Raw genomic sequence first — 19,753 nt, 5'->3', positions numbered from 1 at the left:
TCAATCTGGGAGCAAAAGAAAATCTGATACAGTCTAATAGAGTTGCTTGACTTGGTTGGCATCCAGAAATCTACAGTGTTGGTGTTAGCAGCCTACATATTGGCACTTTCAGTACCAACGATGATCTGTTTTTCCATTGGTCTCTCTGTAGTTCTGAATGTATAATCAAGAACCATTGTAGCAACTGGCTCTTTATGCAGCATTTATTAACATGGCATGGTAAAAGCTTTGCAGTGAAAATACTAAGCAATATACTGTGAAGTACTTAAAAAGAAGTAATGAAACGGAGCCTTCTAGGCATATTAAGGCTGCCAAACTAAAGATTTCACATTTATTTAACATTTAATCATGTCAGTAATTACAAAGCAATTATTTCATATAGACATAGTACGAGAGGAGAATTAGAATAATTTGTAAAAAGACTAAAATTAATTGATTTCATGGTAGTTTTTATATCACTGCACTTGCTAGTACTAAAAAGGAGCAATAAAAATAGCCCAGTTGTTGGTTCCTGTTTTGTTCTGTTTAGCCTTCTGTCAGTTTCTCAAGTCACTAATGTTAAATTGCTACTTTATGATTCCAGTTATGCAAACAGCTCATTTTTTACAAAGAAAGAAAGAAAAAAAAAAAACCCTTGATCCTACAAGTGTTATAAACAGAAAAAAAACATTTTTTCCCCATCTTCCTTTGCCTGTCTTAGAATCTCAGACTTAAAAGGGATTTGAAAGACCGTAGGGTCAAGAATTCTTCAAACTGTACCTGGTGTATGATTTTCAAAATATTAGGGGAAAAGTGATTTTGGCATAGAGCTGAGATAGTTCATGAGTAAGTATTAGTCTTGCTTTCTAAGTCCTGGAGAGGAAGCTGTAAAGATCATCGAGTTTACCACAGCTGTTAAAATTAAGAATGGGTATTTCCCTCTCCATAAGATGTACAGGCAATGGTAGAAAACAGCTTCTTTTCATATGCAGTGGGGAGGAGGGTGAGGACAGTCAGCACCTTAAATGGCTAATAAAATAAGCATTTATATAAACATAATTAGGAAAGTAGCTTATACACACGCAGCACTGTAGTATTTTCAGGACTGCTATGGTAAAGTACCAAAAGCTAGGTGGCTTAAACAAAGGAAATTTACTGTTTCACAGTGCTGGTGGCTAAAAGTCTGAAATCGAGGTATCAAGATATCAGCAGGGTCTCGCTTCCTGTGAAACTTACACAGGAACCCTCCCTTGCCCCTTCCTAGCAAGGAATTTGGGGGTTGGCTGGCAAACTAGTGCTCCTTGCCTGGTAGCTGCCTAACCCCAATCTCTGCCTTCACTGGCAACGCACTGCCGTCTCAGTTGACGTGTTTTCCCATCCCTTTTCTTCTCGTGGGAAATAGATAATTTCCTGAGTTTTCAAAAACCATTTCCACCTTTCCCACCATAATATGAATTTGCCTTGCTGGTTTTTACAATTACTCTTATCTCACATCTTCTGCAGTTATCTCTCCCAAGGGTATGATCCAGAAAAGACAAATCTTTTTGATGGGAGGCAACTAAAATGCCTAAAGCACAGAAGAGATAAGGGTATTATCACCTAAAGACTCGTTCATTCAGCAGCCATTTTTTGAGTGCTCACTCAATACGTAGCACTCCACCAGGCACTGTGTAGCAAACACCATCAAAAAAAAATTCTTAATTTCTAAAGTTTCGTACATTCAACCTTGTCTTTAGGAAATATGCAGAGGATCATGGCACTTGCTACAGGGTTAAACAGTTTTGGTTAGTTTTTTTCTATGCAAAATGTTCTGTGAGGAGTACTACTTTCAAAGATGGTAGGGAGAACAATGGTGCACTCTGATACTTGGTTTGAACATAGATGCTCTAGTCTGATGAATAGAGCCTTATCTTGAGATTCTAGACAAAAGAATTCTTTCTTTATGAATTTCCTTCTGGAATCAAATTATGACCCTTGTTAAGAGTGCATTGGCTTTCCTGCGTTTCCTTTTTGTACTCCATCATCCATACACTTGTTTGAACAGGTGGACTTAGTTCTATGGAGTGCTGGGCCCCCTACGTGGAAGACTGTCAGAAATGTATTTTGTGTGTATATATCTTGTTTGTTTCTGCCAACATTTATTGAACACTCACAGGCCAGGAGCTGTGTTAGGCACAGTGCCTACCAAGAGGAATAGTATACAACCTTGGACCTGAATTCTATACTAGCGTGGAGTCTGGGTCACCTCTAGGAACACTTGGATAAATGAGTAGAGGAAGGAAACAGAATGGCTTACACCAAATCCAAGTCAACCCACGTCTTTGCAGTTATCAGGCCAAGGCCAACATTCCTGCTGGACCCTCTGGGTGGTAAGAGGGCAGAGCAGAGCCAGGATAGCTGAAGGCTGGAGTATTTAAACCTGGTCTGCATCAGAGCCCTATGCGGAGCTTCATACACCCAGACCCTATCCCAGACCTACTTCATCAAAATCTCCACAAGGCATGAAAATCTGCATTCTTCAACAGATCCCTCGTCTAATGAACAGCAAAGTTTGTAGATCTAGGGCTCTGCTGCCTGATAATGGTAGCTGTTGGCCACATCCAGCTGTTTCCATGTAATTGAAAAGGTGAAATAGAAATTTTAAATTGCAATTCTCATTCATACCTGCCACATTTCATGTACGCTGTAGCTGCTCAATAGCTACCCTATCCAGAAGTACCAATACAGAACACTCCAGTCATCAGAAGGTTCGTTGTGTTGCACAGCGCCAGTGGAGCTGCCACAGGTTGGCCACTGGAACCCGCCTTCCCAAGTATCCATATATCTACTCACCCCTTCCTTCTGACATCGATCTTATTTTGCAGTCACTTGTGTATCTGTCTTACACTCTCCCTATAGGATTATGAATTCTTAAAGGGCAGGGTCTGGTCTTTCTGGCCCTGTGACACAGTAAACACCCAATGTGTATTTGTTTAATTTAATTAAATTTAGCAAATTAAATTAGGTACCAGTTTATTAGACCTCTTCTGCTTTTAGACTGAATCCTGATTTCCTTAGACGCTGGAAAAAAAGATGAATCAGAGCAGGATTTTCCTAAATCACAAGCATTAGGGTGGATAGGGAGCAGATATGTGCTAAATTGCAAGCTTCTTTTCTTCTTTTTTTAAATAAAAGTATGACTACTAAAAGCATAGGGTTCATATCAGCCCAAATGTAGGAGAGACCTAATAGGACTGTGAACATTTGCAAGCTTCAAATTGTCATACTTGGGGATCCGAAAAGCACATTTTAATTGATTCAGTCAGTTATTTAATTTATCTACTGAGTGCCTACTATGTAGATGCCAGGCCAGTATCATTGTGAACAAGACAGAAACAGGGTCTCTACCCCGTGAAACTCACTTTCGTCCTGGCAGATTGAAATATTGGCAAGGACCCTCCTACCCAGACAAGCTGAGACAGTAGAGGAGCCAGATTTGGGCCCTGGACTCAGATGCCTGGATTCACACAGAACCTGCACCACTTTGCTGGCTTCAAGATCTTGGCCAGCTTGTTTCATTTTTCTGAGTCGCCATTTCATCATCCATAAAAATAGAAAAATTAATGGTTCCCACACCATAGGCTTGTGAGCATTAAATAAAATAATTTATGTAAAGTGCTTACAGCAGTGCGTGTTGCACTGGAAGAGCTCACTGCTATGAGTAAGTACTGACTGCTCAGCCAAAGCGACCCCACAACAAGAATCAGATGTAAAAATGGGAAGCGTCTATTCAAGGCTAGAAAATATTTCATTATTTGGAAAAGATGCTTCCTATCTTTCTTGGGCTAACAATCTAACTCACTTTGCTTATTCTTTACATCTTTGCACTCAGAGTAACTAAGATCAATATATAGATGTGTTGCTAAATGCCCATCCTTTGCTTTATTCTTTTGTTTGTTTGTTTGGTGAAGGATTGAACTCATTTGGGACACTTATTTCCAAGACAATGAGAAAAGGAAATGGTTTGGTTGTCATTCAGTCTCTCTGAGTGTAGAGAGGTATATGCACTTTTTAATATAGTGCTTGCAAAGGAGAATTCTTCAAAGAGATTTACCATTAAACAGCAAAACCAAAATCCTAAGTAACTAGCATGCAAAGATTTAATTAGCATTATCTCATTAAAATAAATGTGTGACCTTTTTTTAATTCCAAAAATGACATTGCTTTTGAAGATACAATCTTGTAAATAAGCTGGGAAAGAGGGAGAATTGAACTTTGAAGGCAGTCATGTGATAATTGGGGAGTTTGCAGGTTGAGCCTTTTCTGAGTCCTGCCCATTGTTTAGTCTGAGGGGAAAGGAACCTGCTTATACACCTGTAGTTCATAATAAAATAAAATAAAGTAAAAATTGTGGGACCGACCAAATTCTCCTGTAAGATTCAATGCAAACCAAACTGTAAAACTACTCCTGTGCCTTTGCTCTAAAGCCTTTCTAGTATTCTAGAAATCTGTTCTGTCCTTAACTGAGGGATAGATGTCTCACTGGTACCCAAGCTCTTTGTCAAAGAGATGAACCATCCCTAGTTGCTCACTGTGATCTATCGAGCTCCAGCCATTTGGGAAGAATCTGTATTGCCTTTAGGAGTTATAAATGCTATACTCTAGATACTTCATCGACAGTCCCATTCAAAGTCAGGGGTTCTTTGGGATGATCATGTGACATGTGGGAGGTAGTGTTTAAGGCATGGGCTTTGGAGCTAGGCTGTCTCAGTTTCAATTCTGCTCCATCACTTTCTAGTTGTATGTCCTGAGCAAGTTACTTAATATCTCTATGCATTGGTTTCTTTAGTTGGAAAAGGGACAATCATAGTTCCTATCTCCCAAGGATGTTGTGAGGGAAAAATAAGCACCAAATAAGGGCTGAGTTTAAGAGAGAGAGAGAGAGAGACAAGAAAAGAAAAAGAAAGCTATCCCAGATAATTCTCAAAAATGTATTAATTTCCTTGTTGGAAGAATAGATATTAACTTAGGTTTTCAGCACATGACTCTAATTTCCTAAGTTGAGAACTCCAAAGGAAATGTATGATTATTGAGATTCTACTATGTACCAGGCACTGCTCAAGACATGTTCTTTATTTAATCCTCACAACACCCACAACCCTATCCCCTTCCAACAGATGAGGAAACCAAGGCCCAGAGAGTTGGACTAATTTGCCCAAGGCAACGTAGGTAGTGCCAGTATACGGCCCTAGCTCTGTCTGCCTCTTTAGATCATTTCTTTAAAAAAAAAAAAAAAAAAAAGTGAAACACACTTTCTCATAAAAAGCCAGAATCAAGCATTTTGCTTTTAGTCATAAGGAGTGCTGCTTACGTGGGTGCCGTTAAGAGTAGAAACCCAGAAAAGAGGTGTTAAATGCCTAAAACCCTGGAGCTGACAGAGCCCTAAACATCATCTAGGTTTGGCCCAATTTCAGCACTTGCAGGCAAGAAAGATGGCCAACGTGATCAGAGCTGGAGGCAAAACCAGAGCTAAGAACTCGGGTCTCCTAACTGTCAGTCCAGTGCTCCGATCTCTGTACCCTCTGATTTTTGAGCTACCTCCAGTTCAGAATTAGATAGAATTGGGGCATGAACCTTACGTCCTTTACCCAGTCTTGTCTGAGATCTTGGACAAGTGCCTTGACTTCTCCAAGAAAAACAGGGATGATCACACTTTATACCAGATACATATGTCACTCACTATAGTGGTTAGTACGTAGGAAGCCTTTTATTGAAATAAATCTATTTATAAAGTTAACTATATTCACATCATTATTGTACTGTTCACAAGGCCTCTCCTATCTTGAATGCCCACTTCCAACTCCTACTCATTTTTCAAATCCACTTTAACACTTCTTACATTTGAATATATCTATGCCCTTACAGAGCTGGCAACACACAATCCATCATCAAATTAAAAGAAGTTTAATATATGCATTTTACAAATTAAACTTGTGATTTGGCCGTGCCTATGTAGAACAGATCAACCATTATAATAAATTCACTGCCATGTTTAAAAAAAATCAATGAACATTGTTAAGCTGACCTGACTTAATTTTTTGGAATAAGTTGGCCATCAGCATGATTGATTGAGCTGTCCACCCTACCCACCTACCTACCTAAGCAAAGGTCAAGATGGAGGTTACTAAACATGCCACTGCACTCTTCCCAAATTGAATGATGTTTTCCTATGCTTCTAATAAATGGTAACTGATTAATGGAGTGCTAGAGGCCAACATTCTTCAAAGGGTCTTGGACCCTACCCATTCAGACCCTGCCAGAATATGAATTTCAACTAACCTTAGACTAAGTGAAGCGGTGCAGAGTTCTGTAAAGGATCCTGTATTTGGAGAATAGAAATGCAGTCAAGCTTGGCCTCCAAATACGTGACCTTACCTCTCTGAGGTATTCTCCGTGAAATGAGAGGTTGTTTTAGATGTGCCAGGTGATCTCCAGGGCCTTTAGCCAGCTTTCACAGTTTGTGTTTCTCTCATTTCACAGGGAGGCTAGCCTGCTTGCTTTAGATCAGTTGAAGCCAAATCAGAATCTGAAGTAGATGTCATTCCCCTGCGCTCTTCCACAAGCACCTTCCCCACCATGCCAAGCCACCTACTTAGATCTGGATTCATGCCATCTGGCTCTGTCTGGGCTTTTGGCTTTCACTTTTCTTTTGCTTTTTTAAAACTTCTTTTGTAATTCTTCAGTCCGTGTAGTCCCAGCCTGTCCTGTTTACTGTGCCTGGCCAACCCTCCTCCAAGGGCTAATGTGCTGGCCGTGCCCAGTTTCCCCTCAAGAGCTGCATGAATTGTGGCCTCAGCTTATAGCTTCAGCTTGGAGACCAGCTGCACCTTTGAGCTTCGCCCAGAGGTGCTGGCTGATACTGCACCTGTAGTGTGACGGATTCACCCCGGCCCAAAAGAGGAAGGAAAAGGAGGGGAAATCAAAAGATCACTTGTGTCCAACCTCAGCTTTACACACTAGTGCATTTGTACCGCCCAAGCAAACCAGAGAATTGTTGAGTCCTTATTAATTAAGAATAACAAATACACAAGAACAAAATAAAACGAGGGAAAGGACAATCAATTTTTTTCTCTGGGAACCAGAAAAACCAAAACAGAATTTTCAAGTGGTCAGGTCAGGAAATGCTGAATTAGGGATCAAGGCACTTGGTTATTATTTTGTTCCTCTGTCAATTAACTGCGTCATCTTGGATCACCTAGGGGTCTCTGAGGTTCTGCCATGCTTTAAAAGTAGGTCTTCCCAAAAGAGAGGAGTGTAAAGTGAATTTTGGTAAATGTAATGCTTTTTTAAAAAGCGGTAAAAAAGTTTTCTTCAGAACAAAGATTCACACCATAATACACTGAATTTCTAATCATATATTTTCACATGCGGAGTATTTGCCAATAATATTTGAAAATTAATATCTGCTTATCAAATACTCCCATTAGCTAAGCATTATTGGTTATAACTGTTTTTATATTTCAATAATTCAGAGATTACAAACTGGCCACATGCCATTAAAGGCCTCAGAAAGCAGACGAGTTTTTTTCCCTTTGTACAGTTATAAACATCCATGGATGACTTATGGAGGGCACACACTCTCCAGCTTTTTACATGACCGCTACTTCCTTCTGTGCACCACTCAACTGACTTTATGTTCCTAGCCCCTGAAGAAACTGCAGTTTGAGATCTTGGCATAATCAAACTACATGCCTCCGTAACAATTTAATAACCAAAAAAGGGAAAGAAAAGAAAGAAGGGAGGGAAAGGGGATAGGGAGGTCAGAGGAAGAAGGGAGGGCAGGAGGAAAATGGTGGGAAGTGTGGTTTTCATGACACTGGAGAAGGGGCTGGTAAGATGACTTCCTGAGGTTCATTTTGACCTAGGAAGCTCTGACTATCTTTCCTCTCAACCCACTTACTGTAAGATAAAAAAAATAGGACACAAAGTCACTGGACTTGCTCAAGGTCACCTAGAAAGTTTGTGGTAAAGCCAAATTTAAGGATCCTTTCCCGGGTGTCCTCATTCTGTTGCTCGGCCCACTCACACACCATGCTGCACTGCTTGCTGATGAATAATGTGGGCTCTCAGGAACAGTTCCTTATGCAAAAGAGCCTCAGCAAGCTCCATTATGTCCTTGCAAGGGGATGCACCTTATTGCTTCCTTAATGCATTATGGAGACTATTATAACTCTTCCTCCCGCACGCACCCTCCATCTGCGATCACTAACACACACTACAGGGTGCTTTGCTTTGGATAATGTGTGAACAAGGAACATAATTTTGGAAAATGGTTGGAGAAAGAAATCTAAAAGTCAGAAAGGGTCAGGGGCCAAAAGAAAGTCTAAGAAACTAATGTCTTTTAAAATAGTCCATGCAGATTCAGCGTTCAGAATGCATTTGCAAGACCTTCTTTCCTTCCCAGGGGAAATAAAATACACCTTCCATAAGGAGTTTGTGGTAATCTCTCTCTCTGGGTCTACCTCCACTGGTCATCTACATCATTAGAAACCTCTGGCCAGATCCTTTTCAGAACTTGTAGTTGTTAATACCACAAGAGGCACCCACTGCTGATTTCCACTACTCATTCCTTGCTTTCATCCTCAAGGCCCATAAAGAGACCCAGAGTCAAACATCAAGCCTGTAAATAATAATGGCTAACCTCTCTTGAGCACTTGCTATGCCAAGCCCTCTGCCAAAAGCTACACATTTAACATCTCATCCTAATCCTCTCGCCACCCTTGGAAAAGTAGGTTCTATGATATTTATTCTCTAAAAGAAAGGAATCAGACATTGAAAGCTTCAATAACTTGCCCAAGGTCACAGAGCTAAATCTGAAACCAGGTCTGTTTCTCCAGAAGCCACACTCCCAACTCTGTGCTAAGCTTCTGTTTGAGAAAGCTTAATATCCTTATGTGTCTAACAATCAGCCACTTACACCTGCAGCAGAAGTCAAGGCAGCCTCAGACACAGGGGGAATCCCCCTGGGAGGTCAGTCCATAGCGTGGAGTTTCGCTCTACATTGCCAGAAGGAAGGAACAAAAATCCCGTTTCTCCATTATTGAAGCCATCCCCAAAAGAAAATAAATAAATCTGGATCCTGCATGAGCCCTGGATCTATCTGGGAACCCACAGAGCTAAAAGAATGATTTTTCTGAACATTCCGTACATGGTGTGAATTTGGCCACCACAGAAACTTTGCGTAAAAGTACATGTCCTATGAAGGCATTTTCTTTCTTCATATTTTAGGGGATCAAGATTTTAGTTCTTCATTGTTAAGATTAACAATGTCTATGAGATGATGTTAATTTCCAGGGTGGGTGTTTGTGTTTCATAATTTGCTTGCCTACATTGGGCTGTAATTTAGCCCTAGTACAATATTTGGTCTCTGGATTTCTAACAATATTAATTCCACTAACATTGGTGAAAAATACAATGGAAATGGTAAACAAGAGTACCTTCAAAATAATTAGAAATAATTAGAAAAAAACCCTTTTTTTTCTAAATATGTGTCATACCCAAAAGTCTTAAAAGAGATTTGCTTATTCATTACTTCCCAAAAGCCCTGCAGGCTGAGAATGAGATTTAATGGCAAACTTGATGAGGTTCCAGAGATTCAAATAAAGATTTGAGGGCTCACTCTGTGTTGGACTTTTTCCCAGATTCTGGGGTGAGTACTTTCACATAGATTATTTTATTTAGATTTCATAATTTTCATATATGAAGTATGTGTAATTGGCCTTAATGTTAGCTATGGAAACTGAGACACAGAGAATGTATGTAGTTCATACAAGGTAACACTTCTCATAAGTGAAATCAGATGTAAATACAGATCACTTGATTCCCTCAGGACAGAATCTTTTCTGTGAGTTAAGAGCTATCTGGGTTTAATATAACTAGAATTCACATAACCATCATGTTCACTGTGCTTGGTTATTTCTTTCACCCAACTCCATAAGGACCTAATGCAGAAGGATCCTAGCTCAAAGTCCTACCAACTATTGTGATTTTATTAAACTAACATCCCGTCTGACGTTCCGTGGAAGAGATGGGGGAGAGTGCCAGTTTCACTGGTGATGACCACACAGTCCATTTCCTTCGAATTTTATATTCAGAGCAGAGTGTTCTAAACATGCATTATTGGAAAAAGAAGCATCAAATGTAATTATATAATTGATTGTGGGCCTCTTTGAGAGGCACCCCTTGCCAATTTTGGGCCTTTAAAGTCATGGTTTGTTACTTAAGAGATCGTTCCTTTAAACTGCCAGACTAACTTGTGGAAGATATTTTCTTCTCAAATTTGACCGACTTAGTCCAGTCAGCCCTAGAACAAAGCAATTTTACTTTAAAAAAAAAAATTATGACATTCATTTTTTATTTGTTGTAGAATTTAATATCATTAATTTGTACATGGGTGATAAAAGTTGGCCTGTGTTATAATTAATTTATTTTATTATAATAAAAAGCTGTAACATTAGATTTACCATCTTCCACTTTTAAGTGCACAACTCAGTAGTGTTAAATATATTCACACTGTTGTACAATAGACCTTTCAAACTTTTTCATCTTGCAAAACTCATACTCCACCCATTGAGCAGTAATCCTCTCTTTTCCCTCCCTACGGTCCTTAGCGACCACCTCTTTGCTTTATGTTTCTATGATTTTGACTATTTTAAATACTTTGTATGAGTGGAATCATACAATATTTGTCTTTTTGTGTCTGGCTTGTTAAGGTCTAGTGTAATGTCCTCAGTGTTTATTCATACTATAAATATGACAGGATTTTCTTCTTTTTTAAGGCTGCATAATATCCCACTTCATGTATATGCCATCTTTTCTTTTTCCATTCATCTGTCAATGGACATGTGCGTTACTTCCACCTCTTGCCATTGTGAATGATACTGCAATTTACTGGTGTACACATATCTCTTTGAGATCCTGGTTTAAATTCTTTGGGATACATACACAGAAGAGGGATTACTGGATCATATGGTAATTCTGTTTCTAGTTTTTTGAGGAACTCTTTTTCCATTCCAACCAGTAGTGCACAAGAGTTTTAATTTCTCCACATTCTTACCAAAAGTTTGTTATTTTCTGTTCTTTTGACAGTGGCTATCCTCTTGGGGCCCAACTTCATTCTTTGGCATGTGGGTATCCAACACCATTTGTTGAAGAGACTATCCTTTCCCCATTGTGTAGTCTGGGCACTCTTGTCAAAGATCATCTGATCATATATGGAAGAGTTTATTTCTGGGTTCTCTGTTTCATTGGTCTATATGTCCATTTTTGGTTCTTCTTGTTTTTAGAATGTTTTGAAATCAGGAAGTGTGAGGCCTCCATCTGTGTTCTTCATTTTCAAGATCGTTTTGGTTACTCAGGGTTCCTTGAGATTCCATATGAATTTTAAGACTTCTTTTTCTATTTCTGCAAATACTGCCATTTAATAGGGATTGCACCAAATTTGCAGAACACCTTGGGTAGACAGACATTTGAACAATATTAACTTTTCCAATCCATGAACATGGAATGTTTTTCCATTTATTTGTATCTTTTATTTCTTTTAGCAATGTTTTGTAGTTTTCAGTGTACAAGTCTTTACCTTCTTAGTTGAGTTTAATCCTAAGTTTTTGTGGGTTTTTTTGATGCTATTGTAAGTGGGATGCTTTCCTTAATTTCCTTTTTTAATGAGTCTTGGTTAGTGTATACAAACCCAACTGATTTTGTGTACTGCAACTTTGCTTAAATTGTTTATTAGTTTTAACAATTTGGGCTCTCTTTGTATGGCATCTTTAGGGCTTTCTAAAGAACATATTATCTGCAAACAGGGATAGTTTTACATCTTCCTTTCCAGTTTGGATGCCTTTTATTTCTTTCCCTTGTCTAATTGCTCTGGCTAGGACTTCTAGTACTAAATTAAATAGGAGTAGGCATCCTTGCATTGTTCCTGCTTTTAGAGGAAAAGCTTACACTCTTTCACCATTGAGTCTGATTTCAGGTATGGGCTTTTCACATAGGGTTTTTATTATGTTGAGGTTTTTTCTGTTTCTTTCTTTCTTTCTTTTTTTTAAGTATAGTCAGTTTACAATGTTGTATTAATTTCTGGTGTAGAGGTCTTTTTCTTTTGTTCCTTGTGGGTTGATTGTTTTTATCATGAAAGCATGCTGAATTTTGTCACATGCTTTTTCTGCATCAACTGAGATAATCATGTGGGTTTTGTCATTCATTCCGTTAATATGGGGTTTTATACTGATTGATTTTCATATATTGAATCATCTTTGCATTCTAGGTTTAAGTCCAACTTAGTCATGGTATATAATTCTTTTAATGTGCTGTTGAATTCAGTTTGCTTGTATTTTGTTCAGGATTTTTGCATCAGTATTCATCAGATATTGGTCTTTAGTTTTCTTCTCTTGTTGGAATGATGGATTTACTTTTAAACACTGTTCATGATTAGCTCCTGAGACATGACCTAGGTTTTAAATATATAAAAATGGTATACAGAGTCTGTGAAGCTTTGTTCTATGTATAATTTCATGTTCAAAAATTAGGCTGGGAAAATATGCTAAAGAGAATTCACAGTGGTATACAAATAGAAGCATCTTAAGCACCTTCTTTTGTGTTAAGGAAGGTTCACTCTCTGCTCCCAAAGGAGCCAAATGCAAATGTGGGAAAGGAAAATGTCTTCCCTCTGTGTTTGGTATGATAGCTGACATTCTGAGCTTGTGCATTGTATTTGTTTGTTTAAAGAGGTATGTGTATATGTCAAAGAAGATTTTGAGTATTTCAGTATAATAATCTCAAATCATTTAATTTAAACTAAAATGGAGGCATTATTCCATAAATTTGAATATTACTAATATTCAAAGTATAGCCACATAAAAGATATCTTCCAGGGTAACAGATTGTTTTGGGAGTCTAACACAATTTTAATACATCCTTTGCTTCCTGCTATGTTTCCTTCAATCCAATCAAAACAATAATTAGTTGAAATTCCATCTCAGAGTTATGAAAGGTAGATTTATTTTCTTGGTTTTCTATTTTGAATTAAAATCAAACAATAACCTGTGGCAAAAAATTTTCTTAACTGAACATTTATTGTGACTGCTGCCTCTTTTTAGGATTGCTTTAAATGGAAATAATAGAGTGGAATACATTTGTGGAGTTAATAATATTTGAAAAATGTTGTTCTAGAGGTCTGTTTGTATTTTATGGGCTTTCTTGATAAAAGTCAGAATCAGGTAGTGTTAAATATTGAAAAGTTTTGCGTGTCCATGTCCATGATGTCTGGTAAAGTAACCAGATTGGGGGAAGGAGAATGGCACTGTTTTCTTCCTGTGGAGCATCCAGCAAGCATCCAGCATATGCAACACATTCACTTCCTTCTCTCACTTCTGACTTGGCCAGGTCAGGACTGGATGGTGTCTAAAATTTCTTACTAGAGCAGTAACTTGGTTTGTGTATTTTGTAAAACAAACCAAAAAATGTAGAACTTTTCATTCTTTCTATGAAAATATAACAAATTCAGAATTTTAGGACTGGCTCTTCTATTATATTTATTGGTCCATCACAAGGATAACTGTGTTTTGCAAAGTACAAAGGTAATAATAGAAGCTAAAATGAATTGAGAGCTTATGTGTTGAACACTAGGCTTCAATCACATTATATGCTCTATTTTATTGAATCATTACAATAATCTTATAGAGATTACTTTACAGAAGATGAAGAAAACACTAGTCATGAAGTTCCTTCAGTACTCAAAGCTCAAGTGCATTATAACAAGACAAATGTAAGGAAATATCTACTTTTAATATCTTAGCAAGTGACTAGGCTAGGCTTGGGAAAGCAAGACAGACACTGAATCTATAATAGCTTTTTACACTCAATTGGAATCCAGAAAACTAGTGTCATTAACTACTAATACTATCTTCATAAGCAGGTAAGCAATAGATATTTGACCTCAGAAAACCTTATCAAAATCAATAGATGATGGCTAAATAAAATCAAGTATTTCCAGCTTTTCTACTTCTACTTATCCTCTAATAAACACTATTTAGCTAAAATCAAATAGATGAGAGATATAATAAGGTGATAATAAATATAATTAACCTTTATAAGCATTTAATATCTGCCAGGCACTACACTAAGAGCTTTACAGAGATTCCCTTTTCTCTCAATAATCCTATGACAGAGATACTTTTACAACCAATCCTACATTAGGTTGAAGCTGAGGCTTTAGGAGGTTAAATAACATATCCATGGTTTATAGGTATTAAGTGGCCGTGACATTCCCATGAGATTGATGAAATCACACATGTGAGATATATATATGTGTATATTTGTGTTTTTAATGAAGGCCAGTAGTGTGGTGGAATAGATCCTTTTACAATTTTATTGACCAGATCAGATGTGGCTGTTAGAATACAAGAAAAACTGATACTTTACTTTTGTTATTGTGTTAAATTAATTTTTTACATAAGAATAATTGAGCTAGATCATCTGTGAATATGTCTACAGAATGTAGCATGTGGAAAAGAAAGAATTCCTGAAAACAAATTCCTGAAAACAAATTTTAATTAAAGTATAAATAACTAAAAGTGAACTTTGAGTTTTTAATAAGCTGGCTTTCACATTTTGCTTTTATGAGGAATGACCTTTTGATTTTGGGGAACCATAAATATATGTGGTTTCTAAAGCCACCACTTTTTTTTAATTGAAGTATAGTCAATTTGCCATGTTGTGTTAGTTTCTGGTATACAGTATAGTTATTCAGGTACACATATACATATATATTCCTTTCCATATTTTTTCATTATAGGTTTATTACAAGATATTGCATATAGTTCCCTGTGCTATACAGTAGGATCTCATTGTTTATCTATCTTATATAGTAGTTAGTATGTGCAAATCCTGAACTCCCAATTTATCCCTCCCCATCCCACCTGGGAAACCATAAATTTGTTTTCTATGCCTGTGAGTTTGTTTCTGTTTTGCAAATAAGTTCATTTGTGTCATTTTTTAAGATTCCAAATATAAATGACATCATATGGTATTTGTCTTTCTACTTCTGGCTTACTTCATTTAAAAAACAAAATATACTCAATATATGATCCATCAACCTCACTCTGAGCATAAATCCAGAGGGAACCTTAATTCAAAAAGATAGATGCACCCCAATGTTCATAGCAGCACTATTTACAATAACCAAGACATGGAAGCAACCTAAATGTCCATCGGCAGATGAATGGATAAAGATGTAGTGTATATATACAATGGAATACTACTCAGACATAAAAAAGAATGAAATAACGCCCTTTGCAGCAACGTGGATGGACCTAGAGATTATCATACTAAATGAAGTAAGCTAGAAAGTGAAAGACAGATACCTTTGTTTTTAAAGAAATGACATCTATGTGCTTTTCTGAGTGTTTCTGTTAAACTTGGGTGCATGTGTATTTAATGATTTTACCCAGTAATACAAGTAGTCCCAATTCAATTGTAAAAGTGAAGGAACTCTAAAATTACTTTAGTGTAGTAAGTGTAATAATATATTAAAAGTATTCTACAATTTAAAAGCTTGTTTAGTTAATTTGAACATTCTGTTATTAGATTTCTAAGTGATTATGCCTTTTTAGTAGACAAAAGAAAAGCTATAACGTAGAAAGCGTATGGAATAAACGTAACATCTGTCCTAATCTAATTTTCAGGCACATCTCCAGACTTTGATTTGGCTGAAGTAACTTATGCCACAGAGCTGTGCGCATGCCTGGAATTGAGAGACACAGTTAGAAGGCTCCAAATTGCTTCCTGCCTTTTGAAAACTCCAGAAAACTGTCCCTTCAGACTCTGGAATTCTACACATCTCAGCAGAGACTTTGCTTGAATGTTTACTTTTTCTGCGTGCTGTCTTTCATACCACTGTATAGTGTTCACCTTTTGTTAAAACTTAACAAGTGTGAGGGGTTGAGCTTGCTCAGCAAGCCAGCATGGCTAGAATGAGCTTTGTTTTAGCAGCTTGCCAGTTGGTGCTGGGCTTGCTAATGACTTCATTAACTGGGTCTTCCCTACAAAACAGTGAGTGTCCACAACTTTGCGTATGTGAAATCAGGCCCTGGTTTACCCCACAATCAACTTATAGAGAAGCCACCACCGTTGATTGCAACGATCTCCGCTTAACAAGGATTCCCAGTAACCTCTCGAGTGACACACAAGTTCTTCTCCTACAGAGCAACAACATTGCAAAGACTGTGGATGAACTTCAGCAGCTTTTCAACTTGACTGAGCTAGATTTCTCCCAAAACAACTTTACAAATATTAAGGAGGTAGGTCTGGCAAACCTGACCCAGCTCACCACTCTGCATTTGGAGGAAAATCAGATTACAGAAATGAATGATTATTGTCTGCAAGACCTAAGCAACCTTCAAGAACTCTACATCAACCATAACCAGATTAGCACTATTTCTGCTAATGCTTTTTCAGGCTTAAAAAATCTTCTAAGGCTTCACCTGAACTCCAACAAATTGAAAATTATTGATAGCCGCTGGTTTGATTCAACACCCAACCTGGAAATTCTCATGATTGGGGAAAATCCTGTGATTGGAATTCTGGATATGAACTTCAAACCCCTCTCAAATTTGAGAAGCTTAGTTTTGGCTGGAATGTATCTCACTGATATTCCTGGAAATGCCCTGGTGGGCTTGGACAGCCTCGAGAGCCTGTCTTTTTATGATAACAAACTAGTCAAAGTCCCTCAACTTGCCCTGCAAAAAGTTCCAAATTTGAAATTCTTAGACCTCAACAAAAACCCCATACACAAAATCCAGGAAGGGGACTTCAAGAATATGCTCCGGTTAAAAGAACTGGGAATCAACAATATGGGGGAACTCGTCTCTGTGGACCGCTACGCCCTGGATAACTTGCCTGAACTCACAAAGTTAGAAGCCACCAATAACCCCAAATTATCTTACATCCACCGCTTGGCTTTTCGAAGTGTCCCCGCCCTGGAAAGCTTGATGCTGAACAACAATGCCTTGAATGCCGTTTACCAAAAGACAGTAGAATCCCTTCCCAATCTGCGTGAGATCAGCATCCACAGCAATCCCCTAAGGTGTGACTGTGTCATTCACTGGATTAACTCCAACAAGACAAACATCCGCTTCATGGAGCCCTTATCCATGTTCTGTGCCATGCCGCCCGAATTCAGAGGGCAGCAGGTGAAGGAAGTTTTAATCCAGGATTCAAGTGAACAGTGCCTCCCAATGATATCTCACGACACCTTCCCAAATCATTTAAACATGGATATTGGCGCAGCAGTTTTCCTAGACTGTCGGGCCATGGCCGAGCCAGAACCTGAAATTTACTGGGTCACTCCCCTTGGAAATAAGATAACTGTGGAAACCCTTTCAGATAAATACAAGCTAAGCAGCGAAGGCACCTTGGAAATAGCTAACATACAAATTGAAGACTCAGGCAGATACACCTGTGTTGCCCAGAATGTTGAAGGGGCAGACACTCGAGTGGTGACAATTAAGGTTAACGGAACCCTTCTGGATGGTGCTCAAGTGCTGAAAATATACGTCAAGCAGACAGAATCTCATTCCATTTTAGTGTCCTGGAAAGTTAATTCCAATGTCATGACATCAAATTTAAGATGGTCATCTGCCACCATGAAGATTGACAACCCCCACATAACATACACCGCCAGGGTCCCAGTAGACGTTCACGAATACAACCTGACACATCTTCAGCCTTCCACAGATTATGAAGTGTGTCTCACAGTGTCTAATATTCATCAGCAGACTCAAAGGTCATGTGTTAATGTCACAACCAAAAACGCCGCCTTCGCACTGGACATTTCTGATCAAGAAACCAGCACAGCCCTTGCTGCAGTGATGGGGTCCATGTTTGCCGTCATCAGCCTTGCGTCCATTGCTGTGTACATTGCCAAAAGATTTAAGAGAAAAAACTACCACCATTCATTAAAAAAGTATATGCAAAAAACCTCTTCAATCCCACTAAATGAGCTGTACCCACCACTCATTAACCTCTGGGAAGGTGACAGCGAGAAAGACAAAGATGGTTCTGCAGACACCAAGCCAAACCAAGTTGACACATCCAGAAGCTATTACATGTGGTAACTCAGTGGATATTTTGCTTCTGGTAGTAAGGAGCACAAAGACGTTTTTGCTTTATTCTGCAAAAGTAACAAGTTGAAGACTTTTGTATTTTTGACTTTGCTAGTTTGTGGCAGAGTGGAGAGGACGGGTGGATATTTCAGATTTTTTTAGTATAGCGTATCGCAAGGGTTTGACACAGCTGGCAGCATCTCCAGGCTTCCAGTTTGTGTTTGGTTTTTATTCTTATCATTATTATGATTATGATTATTATTATATTATTATTATTATTTTTAGTTGTTGTGCTAAACTCAATAATGCTGTTCTAACTACAATGCTCAATAAAATGATTAATGACAGGTTGGGGTTCCCCTGTGCTTTTACCAGTAGCATGACCCCTTCTTCTGAAGCCATCAGCAGACAGTACCATGTCCTCCAAAAAGCTAACACAATTGTGAAGCAGCATTGAACCTTTTGTAGCAATCTGGTCTACAGACTTTTAACTCAAGAAGCTAAGGTTAGACTTGTTACCTTTGTTGAATGATGTTAGTTGACTGTACTGTAATGTTGTATCAACGGAAGTGAATGTTTGCTTTTGAATAATGACTTTTCTTTTTTTTTTTCTTTTTTTGTAATAGTTAAAAGGCTTAGAACAAGCTAACAGGCAATAGAAATATGTATATCAGATTTTTTAATGTAACAAACTACATGTTAATTGTTACCTTATTCTTTTTATCTTTAGTAGACACTTTTAAAAGAAAAGACAATAATTTTGTTGTGTTTAACTCACCAACATGTGGTGTATAATGAAGACAGAATTATAATAAATTAGTTTTGTTCTGATTTTTTAGAACATTTGCAATAACGTATCATTTATAGTTCTTGCTAGTTGCAGTGGTGATATTTTTCACATCCCTAAAAACAACCACCAAAATAAATCAGCTACAGCATGTTGCTTTTTAAAACTGGGCCCTAAAAAGTTTTAGATTTTTTTTTCTAAAGGAAGAAATAAATATTTTAATGAAGCTATTTTAATGAACAGGATTTCTATATTTTAAATATTACTGACCAGACCTAATGGAAGGGAAAGTTCCTATGAAGGATAAAGGTATATGACTGTATCCCACAATGAAAGGGACAGATATGTCAGATTTGTCACATTCCTTTTCTATAAGGGTTTGTTAAAATTTGATTTTTTTTAAGTAGTATCCACATTCCCCATGAAAGTCTAAAACACACAGCTATGTAGTGTCCAAAATGTATTCCATGTGATTCCTCCTTTAACAGCTGTCTTTATGCCTAGACCCATATTAGTCCACGTATCAGTGGGGAGAGATCCGTTGAGGAAAGTAAATGATGAATAGGAAACAGAACAACTTATCTACAGTTGGCATTTTTCATCCGAATAATATGTAGAAGCAGAATTAAGTGTTTCTCGGGGAATGTGTGTGGTGTGAAATTTTGAAACAGAAGGAGCAGATTTAGGTAGGAGGCTAGTTCCACAAAGTGGGGTGGGGGTGGGGGGTTACTGTACAGGTAGAGGGGAAGAGACCCATTTGAAAATGCAGATTGATAAAGCACAGAAAAGGGAGGAAGAAAGCACAGGTGAGGAAGGCTGAAGGGTTTCTGTCTGTAAAATTCCTTGT

The 19,753-nt window shown here is 38.0% G+C and overlaps 1 protein-coding gene across 2 annotated transcripts in view; it reads left to right on the top strand.

Moving 5' to 3' along the window:
* The window catches only part of LRRN1 (leucine rich repeat neuronal 1), a 36,466-nt gene extending 17,506 nt beyond the window's left edge, over positions 1-18,960 (top strand). For both annotated transcript variants that reach the window (XM_032458048.1, XM_032458049.1), the window contains exon 2: positions 15,702-18,960. In XM_032458048.1, the coding sequence (XP_032313939.1) occupies positions 15,981-18,131 (2,151 nt within the window). In that variant the 5' untranslated portion in view covers positions 15,702-15,980 and the 3' untranslated portion in view covers positions 18,132-18,960. The remainder of the gene's footprint in view (positions 1-15,701) is intronic.
* Positions 18,961-19,753: the final 793 nt, after the last annotated feature.

This window comes from Camelus ferus, chromosome 17, assembly GCF_009834535.1.
Source record: "Camelus ferus isolate YT-003-E chromosome 17, BCGSAC_Cfer_1.0, whole genome shotgun sequence".
Taxonomy (NCBI): domain Eukaryota; kingdom Metazoa; phylum Chordata; class Mammalia; order Artiodactyla; family Camelidae; genus Camelus; species Camelus ferus.
This window is presented reverse-complemented; position numbering and strand designations above follow the sequence as displayed.